Source organism: Vicia villosa, unplaced genomic scaffold, assembly GCF_029867415.1.
Source record: "Vicia villosa cultivar HV-30 ecotype Madison, WI unplaced genomic scaffold, Vvil1.0 ctg.000893F_1_1, whole genome shotgun sequence".
Classification (NCBI taxonomy): Eukaryota; Viridiplantae; Streptophyta; class Magnoliopsida; order Fabales; family Fabaceae; genus Vicia; species Vicia villosa.
In genome coordinates this window covers 177,572-186,823 of record NW_026705402.1, presented here as the reverse complement: position 1 = coordinate 186,823, position 9,252 = coordinate 177,572, and the positions used below count along the sequence as shown (strand labels likewise).

General features: G+C 35.3%; 1 protein-coding gene across 1 annotated transcript; it reads left to right on the top strand.

Moving 5' to 3' along the window:
• The first annotated feature begins 6,567 nt into the window (after positions 1-6,567).
• On the top strand, positions 6,568-8,605 carry LOC131632009 (uncharacterized). The gene is made up of 3 exons (XM_058902774.1): positions 6,568-7,100; positions 7,177-8,350; positions 8,447-8,605. Exons 1-3 carry the CDS (start codon positions 6,568-6,570, stop codon positions 8,603-8,605), a joined length of 1,866 nt encoding a protein of 621 aa, XP_058758757.1.
• Positions 8,606-9,252: the final 647 nt, after the last annotated feature.

Genomic DNA, 9,252 nt, shown 5'->3' with positions numbered 1-9,252 from the left:
CCCAAAATTTGCCCATCCCATTTCTCCTATTCAAACTCATATCAAAGTGCAATGCTCAAAGACACCCCTCCTAAACAATGGCTCAAGGAATTAGGGTTTTGATTTCTTTGAAGAAAACCAATGAATCAAAGGCTCCAATGCATTTCATATGGCTTATGATGTTTCAAAATATCACCATGACAAAGTTCAGGTTTCAATTCCAAGGATTGACCACTCAATTGCTCAGAAAGTCAACAGTCGACTAGTTTGACCTAAAAGTCAATTGTGGTCAAAGTTCAGTCAAAACTCCTGATTTTTTATCAACAACCTTATTTTGAAGTATAATTCATCATTTGATCAAGGATTGATCATGATTCATCAAGAAAAGTTCAGAAATCAACAAAACCTAAAGTTTCTAAATTAGGGTTTCAAAGGAGAAAGTCAACAGAACTTTGACCAGCCATAACTTCCACATGGAACCTCAGAAATTTCCCATTCAAAGCTCATTTTGAAGGAAATTTAATTATCTACAACTTTGTCCCTCACAAGCCAAGTCCAAAAATGCTCCATTTGAGAGATATGGATCAAAAGATTATAGGTCCTTTTTGAAAGTCAACCAAAAGCAGTTTTTTGTCAAAGCCAATTTCATCAAGATAAAATCCTCAAATGAAAAAAGCTCCCAAAGTGGCTTGTATACGACATTTTGTGGTTTCCAAAAAGTCGTAGAAGTCCTCCATATCTTAAAAATTGAGGGAGATACGCCTTGTCAAAGTTGGTCGATTTTAAGAGAAAAAATGTGAAATAAAAGGCTTCAAAATGGATTTCTTTGCAAATGGGTCCAAGTTTTTATGATCCAATCTTGTTACCCAAGTTATCTAGAATATTCAAACTAAAAGCCACGAATTATTGATAATTATTTGATTTTTTAGTGAATTTTATTCATTGAAATTATGATTAAAAATCAAGGATTTGAAGAAAATATAAAAAGATTTGATTCATATTTGATTTCTAATCATTCCAATCATCAAGATACTCTATAATTGATATCAAATTGGTGCCCGTGCATATTGGTTGGAAAAGATTGGAATTGGTCCAAAATTGGAATGATTGAAAAATCAAGATTCAATCAAAATTCAATATCAAGATTGAATTGGATTTGTTGCCTACTTTTAACCTAAAATCAACCCTTATAAGTATCAAGACTTATTCAGAGAAAAATAAAAGAGGATTGTAACTATAGAGAACTCGTTCCAAGCTTAAGAAACTCAAGGGAAAAAACAAATTCGGGTCCAAGGTTGCAGTGTGATTTAGGGCAAACAAGAGATCCTAATCGATTCCTTGGAATATATTGAAGCTAATCCCATCATCATCATCGATCCAGGACGCCTAGAAACGTAAATGGAGTCTCACTAATAAGCCATACTTTCTTAAACTTGATCCCATACTTTTATGCATGATGCACATGAATCGATCATATATCTGTGTTCTTGACATGATATCAATGCTTTGTGTATGGTTTAATTTTATTTTAAGTCCAGGTACAAGCTTTCACCATTTTTAGGGTTACGAGCTCTTGAATTAGGGCTTCATGAAATAACCAAAATTGGACCAAGACAAGGATACTATTGAATTCCGAAGACGATTTGCAGTTGTTCTATGCCCTCGGAATTCATTTATTTGTTGTGTTGTTGGAGCTTGAATCTGCAGGCGAACGGCGAAGACGAAGGGGTCTGGCGCGAAGAGTTTTTGTTTGAATCTCAGCGTTTTGTTTTTTATTATATTTCGTTCATGGCATATTGTTATCAAATGGTTAATGCAGCAGGAATGGTTATGGTCGCGCGCGGATAAGCCAAAAGATGCCTGTTCGATCCCCCAGTGCGACAGGTAATTTTTATTACTCATTTGTTTCAGATCCAACGCAGGGGCCTCACATGTGAACATGGTAGACCCTCAAGACATGACCATCAGATCTTCAGCTTCTCCAGATCCAACGCACCCGGATTGAAGGCCTATCATGTGGACTCTCAGCCACGCAGCACACGATCCAAGCTAAGTTATTTTTTAATTTCTTTTTATTTTAATTACATAAACCTTTTTTATTTTACTACAATCCTTTTTCTTATTTAATTTACAAATTAGTGTTAATATATTTGTTTCTATAATACTTATTTATATCTAATCGAAAACGTACTTTGGCCGATTTAATTAATTAGGTTGAAAACCAATAATTAATTAATTTAGTTTTTGTTATTTTATTAATCATGGTTAACTTGTGCCTGATCAGGGTTGCGAGGTTTGTCATTAGATCACTCCTACACTAATATTTTTTTTCCTCCGTGCCTAATTTTCAGGGTTAACCAAGATCCTCCGACTACACGCCATATCAGATCGAAAAGCTAAGTCTTTAAATTTTTTATTTTATTTAATATCATTTTTATTTTATTTTGCCTTTTGCCCAAAATAGGGTTTACTTCAAATAGTCAATGAATTACTCCTACACTCACCCTTTTATTTTTCCTTCATTTTTCAGGGTTAACCTACCGATCAAAGCTCAAACCTTCGGTAACCCTAAACTCATTCTCCTTTAATTCTTCTTTAATTATTACTTGTGTTTAGCCTATTGCTTATTGGGTTATATTATTGCTTCTTCCCCTTCCGCATGGCTATATATTTTGTAACTGCTCCTGGTTTGTATTGTGTGGCCTTGAAGGCACTTAAATTGTTATGCATTATATTATAACTGCGTGGTTAGTAATTTAGGGCGTGAAAACCTCGAACTGAATTTAGAATAATTAATTACAAGATAATTATCTGAATTGAATCACGTGATTGTGCACCCACACACCTTTTATGGTAACCCCTTTTGTTGCCTGTTGCCTGTTGCCTTGTTGCCTTTTCATTGTAGAATAGTCAAGTCCCTCGGATACGAGGATGCCTCAGCAAATGTTGCCCTTAGTTCATTCTCATCACAAAAAGATCATAAGTCCCTACGATGCTGCCTTTGATTATATGATCTCGTCCCTCGAGGTTGCTTAGAAGATGATGTGATAGTCCCTTTCGATTGCTGAGGTGTCCTCTTGGTTGCCTAATAATGACTATTCTTATCCTTCCCTTAGACTACCTGCCCCCTTCATGGCAGGGGCAGTCTTGTGGCGAACGATACCTTCGACGACCCTTCAACCTCCAAATAAAAGGACTTTCTACCCTCCTATGGTATGGATAGCCCCGAAAGGCTAAAAGAACTCTTTTACAATGTTAAGGTAATTAGCTCCTAATTGCTTGCTTTAGTTTAAATCCTTTTCTACTCTTTTCTCAAAAAACTTCAAAAAGCTACGCTTATTGACAAGCTAAAGTCTTATTTCATTTCTAAACTTTTGAAAACTAAAAGAGCTAAGCAATTAAGAGCCCGTGGAAAACCATAGATGCAAAGGGTGCCTTACACCTTCCCTTTGTATAAATTACCCCCCGAACTCAAAATTTCTTTTAAAAGGTTTTTTCTGTTCTTTTAGCCTTTCTTTAATTTGAATAAAATAAAAGTCGGTGGCGACTCTTGCTTACCGTGACATTTTAATAAAGTCAGTTTACCGTATTACAGTGATGATCGTTAGTACTACTACTAGTAATGATCTTGTTATTTTATGTGATCACGAGTCTCTTAATCTTGTATCATACGAGAGCATGTGGATAATTGATAGTTGTTTGATCGCCTCAATAGGCGGCAAGGATCCCACTTAAGGATCCGACCTTTTAATAGCCTCCATGGGAGGCAAGGATCCCGCTTAGGAATCTAGCATTTTGATCGCCTAAATGGGCGACAAGGATCTCACTTAGAGATCCAACATTTTAATAGCCTCAATGGATGGCAAGGATCCCACTTAGGGATCTAGCATTTTAATATCCTCAACGGGCGACATCACACTTAAGGATCCAATATTTGTATCACCTCAATGAGCGACTAGAATTCCACTTAGGGATCCAGCATTTCAACCGCCTAATAAGGCAATCTTCTCTCGAGCTTTTGGATTTCTTGCAAAAAGGGAATCGCCAACAAAAATGGATTCTCTAAAATAATAAAGTGAGAGGGCATTATTAAAAACCTTTGCCCTATGTAAAGTGCAGAGGGAAAACAGTGCACCCTACAAAATAATATTTCCTTATAATCGACATAGATGCAAAACTCGCCTATAAAAATCAACAGCAGGATAACTAAGCAGTAATAAAGAAAACAACTAAACGACAGTAATGCGAGTGGATCTAGAGGGAATTCTTTCTAGGCCTTTAATATTCGCCTAAAGTTAGTTTCAAACATTATGTAAGAAAAACTAAAAATTCTAAGTTCCACATTGCTTAAATTATATATCTTGGTTAACTTATTTTATTGTATAAGGAATGCATATGTTTCATTCCAAAATACACCAAAAACTACTTTTGAATTTTTTCCTTCCTCATTCACTTTACTCTACATTTTAGAAGCGTCAACTCCATTTTTCTTTCTACTCGTTGAATCTTCCGAGTATTTCTTAGATTCTCTTTAAAGAATTATTTGAATTTTTTCTCATTCGAGAAAGTATTTAGAGTGTGACCATTATTGAATTCTCTTTAGAGAATTATTCTGATTTCTCCCAGTCTAAGAAATTTATTAGGATGGTCAAACGATATTATTTGAAGGTGTATTTATAAACCAATTATATATAATACAATAGTAATCATATCAATTTTAAATTGAGTTGTTTTATCTTGAAGGCGTCATTGTTGAACGTCTGCCTTGCAAAATTTGGACAATATCCTAAAACGTCTTAAAGAGAGCGGCATAATTCACGACTTCGATTTGATAATTTCTTTAATGACATATTTTCAAAATCATAAAACGGAATTTTTCAATACACCCTTTTATGAACCCAGTTTGCCTGGTAAGTGTGTCAATATATATATATATATATATATATATATATATATATATATATATATATATATATATATATATATATATATATATATATATATATGAAATTTGTCTTAAATTTTTTCAATACACCTCTTCACACACGTCACTATTATGGATGGGAATAGGCCTAACCGGCTTATATGGGCCTATAGCCTAGCCTACTTAAAGTCAGGACATGCCTATTTAATAAAGAGGTCAGACTTAGGCTTTATAAAAGCCTATTTTATTAAATATGTCCGGCTTAGGCTATTAAAAAAGCTTATGAAACCTTATAGCCGACCTATATTTCATATATATTAGAGATATGCTAAATAGGTTGGCCCATGTATGCATATATATTAGAAAAAATGCTAAATAGACTAGCCTATGTATGTATATATATTAGAACAAAAGCTAAATAGGTTAGGTTAGGCCAAAAAATTAAACTTATAATAGTCCATAAGTCATACTTAGACCTTTTAAACTTATTGTAGGTCAGACTTAAACCTTTTAAAATCTAGTCTAACCTAGTCTATTTCTATCTCTAATCATAAAATTTTACTTCCTACCCCTACACTTGCCTTCATACCCCTACAATATTTTAAAAATGGCAATTTTACCCTCAAAGATTAATAACCATTTTACCATTTTACATTTTACCATTCATCCAAAAAGTCAAAAAAAATTGAAATCTGCACCCCTACGCGCCTCTAAACCGGAATACTTTAGGTAAGACTTCCGGTTTACAAGTTTACAAACCGGAACACAATCTTCAAGTCTTCCGGTTCACAATTTTTTTTACCGGAATACATTTCAAAATTGTTCCGAAAATACAAAAACCAAACCGGAACACTTTGGCCAAGACTTCCGGTTTTCGTGAATACAAACCGGAACAGTTTGGAAAAGTCATCCGGAATACATTTTCCATTTTTTGATTTTTTTAATGTTTTTTCAGGTATGGAAATTCCGCTCCAGATTTGTCGAAAAAACGAGACAACTATAGATACCACTGATGCTTTCACAACTTCACAGAGATTTGTCACACGGGAAGAAGTTATCCGTTGGGTTAAAGAGACCGGAATCAACAATAAAGTGACCGTTATCATCACGCGTTCAGACGCCGAAACAGGCAAAAGAGGAAGAAGCAACAAAGTGATATTTGGGTGCGATAAAGGTGGAAAATATAAGGATAAAAGTGAGACTCAAAGTGCTACTAAGAGATGTGGATGTCCATTCAAAATAAGATCGACTCCGACAAAAGATGGGTCTGGATGGAAGATTGATGTAAAATGTGGAGTTCATAATCATGGTTTACCAGATAGATTAGAAGGTCATTCATTTGTTGGTAGGTTGACAATAGATGAGAAGCAGCATGTTGCTGGTTTGACAAAGAGACATGTTCCGCCTAGACACATATTGATTTCCTTGCAAGAGCGAGATCATGAGAACGTCACTCGGATCACGCAAATATACAAGCATAAGAGTGTGATAGAAGCGGAGATAAGAGGTCCAAGAAGTGAGATACAACATTTTCTTAAGCTTATAGAGGAGGCGAACTATGTTTATTGGAGTAGGAAAAGGGATGATTCAGAAGTTGTGAGAGATATTTTTGGGCTCATCCAGATTCGGTAAAGTTGCTGAATCTTTTTCCTACTGTCTTGATTATGGACGCCACTTATAAGACCAACAAATATAGACAACCTCTGTTTGAAATAGTTGGCATGACATCGACTGAGTTGACATTTGCGGTTGCATTTGCTTATATGGAGTGTGAGCAGACAGAGAGTTATTGTTGGGTCTTGGATAAGCTGAAGCAATTGTTTGTGAAGAAAGATGTGGTTCCACAAGTGATTTTGACGGATAGAGATATTGCTTTGATGAAAGCAATTGAAGTTGTTTTTCCTACGACGCATAACTTGCTATGTCGTTTTCACATTAACAAAAATGTTGGGATGAAATGCAAGGAATATGTGATGAAAGACATGCAAGAGACGATAGGCACACTGTGGAAAGATGTTGTATGGGCTAGTAATGAGGTTGAGTATGGTGTACGGTTGCAATATCTTGAGCAAGCATGCTTTGCTTGTAGTGACTTCCTCGATTACGTGAAGAACACTTGGTTGATCCCACATAGGCAAAGATTTGTAGGCGCATGGATTAATCGAGTGCTTCATTTTGGTAACACCACGACTAATCGGTATGTCATAATTCTTAGTCTTTTTAATATGTATTAATTTTTAAAGTAATATTTTTTTATACTTTGTTTATTTTAGGGTTGAATCTGCACATTGGAAGCTAAAGCAGATGATAGGGAACAACCTTGGTGACATGGTCAAAGTTTGGGAAGCTATGAATTCTAACCTAAAAATACAAATAGGTAACATTCGTGCTTCGTTTCAAAAAAAATTTTATGAGGTTGAGCACGCACACATTAGTCTATTTTATGATAATTTGCGTGGTTCAGTATCGAGTGCAACTTTGAGACGAATTGCAGAAGAGTTATTGAGGCTTGATTATGTGTTAAATAGTAGGGAAATCTGTGGTTGTACTATGAGAACAAGTTATGGGCTACCTTGTGCTTGTGAGATGGGAATATTGATTGTTGTTGGAATCCCATTACAAATAGAAAGTGTTCATCTTCAATGGAGGATACTATCTATGGAAGGTGACTTGCCTTTAGATGAGGAAGCTGGTTCGGAGGTGGATATGAGTAATGCAATTGATAAATTGTGGAGAAGGTTTAAATCACTAGATGTTGTTGGAAAAAGAGCATTGAAAAGTAGGGTTTGTGAAATTGCATATCCCACAACAACTTCATTGTGTCCACCTCCTGAGAAAATAAAAACTAAAGGCGGAGTGAAGAGGAAAGGGAAGAAACCAGTTAGGTATGATGTTTATAGGGATCCTTCAGGTTTTGAGTATGCTGATCAGGCGTCTCAATCTTCACAAAAACAATCGCAAGCATCACAAACTTCCAGGAAGCAATCACAGTCAAAGAAGCACTCACAATCAAAGAACCAAGATTTCACTCTTCAGTTTCCTTGTCATATTAGGCCATATATTACCGAGATTGTTAATGTTGAAGCAGATGGTAATTGTGGATTTAGAGCCATTGCATCATTTCATGGGTATAGTGAGGATGGTTGGGCAATGGTTCGTCGTGACTTGGACATGGAATTAAGAGAAAAGAAGGACTTATATGAGAGATTGTTCGGTCCAATTTTATCCAAAGTGAGAAATGGATTGTTGATAGATAATGTTGGTTTTCAACCACCAGAGAAATGGTTGTCACTACCAGAGATGGGCTATTTGATAGCAAATCGGTATAACGTCATTCTTGTGCATTTAGGTAACCCTTGCTTGACTTTTTTTCCCATGACAACAACATTTTCTCCAAGTGCTCCTACATATTGCATTGGCCTTGTCAACAAGAATAATTGGATTCGGGTAACCTTTATATATAGTTATTTGTTTATTTATTTGTTTAATTATTTATTTATTTAATTATTTATTTAATTATTTGTTTGTATGTTATGAAATCAGGTTAATATGAAAGAAGGCTTCCCACTGCCACCCGTCATGTTAGATTGGATGAAGTTTCGTGATCAAGCGGCGACATCTTGGATGTTAGGATTTGCTGGACGTCTTCAACATTGGCAACATCTTACGCCTATGTTACCATCAAGTGTTAATTTAGATTAAGTGACTTTTATTTAAATGTAATATTTTAACTAAAACATCTTAGAAGAAGTTTTTATTTTATTTACATGTAATATTTTAACTAAAACATCTTAGAAGAAGTTTTTAAACATAGAAACATAGAGCACTAAAACATTAACACATGATAACAATAACATTAGAAAATAGAAAATAGAATATAGAACATAGAACATTAAAACATGATAACAATAACATTAGAAAATAGAACATAGAACATAAAGCATTAGACTCTTGCAGACGATTCTGGACGCACCGGCATCTTCAGAACATCATCAGCAGACCTTGTTAGGTTCACCTCAAACTCGATCGGCCCCTTAGTTATCTTACGACGGTGTGATTTCCACATGTCTTTCATATCAGCATCGCACTTCAACTCCACAACATTATAACTTACCCTCCCATCAACGTCCATGCTCCAATTTTCACGGTACGAGATTTTACTCACCAGTCGGTTATCAGTTTCAGGCAATTCTTCATTCAACCAACTTTTCAGTGCCTCAAGGCTCCCGCAACCGTCAGGTATTGGAAACTTCATGGGATCCTTAGTTCCAGTAAAGTAAACAATTGTGTCAACCATAAAATTAAAAAGAGACATTCTGAAAAATATGATATTTTTTCTCAACATCAGG

Bases quoted from the DNA above. Each gene is read 5' to 3' on its own strand.
- LOC131632009 (XM_058902774.1), top strand. From the start codon at position 6,568: ATGGACGCCACTTATAAGACCAACAAATATAGACAACCTCTGTTTGAA. The intron at 7,101-7,176 runs GTATGTCATAAT...TGTTTATTTTAG, and splicing joins GGTAACACCACGACTAATCG to GGTTGAATCTGCACATTGGA. The intron at 8,351-8,446 runs GTAACCTTTATA...TTATGAAATCAG, and splicing joins ACAAGAATAATTGGATTCGG to GTTAATATGAAAGAAGGCTT.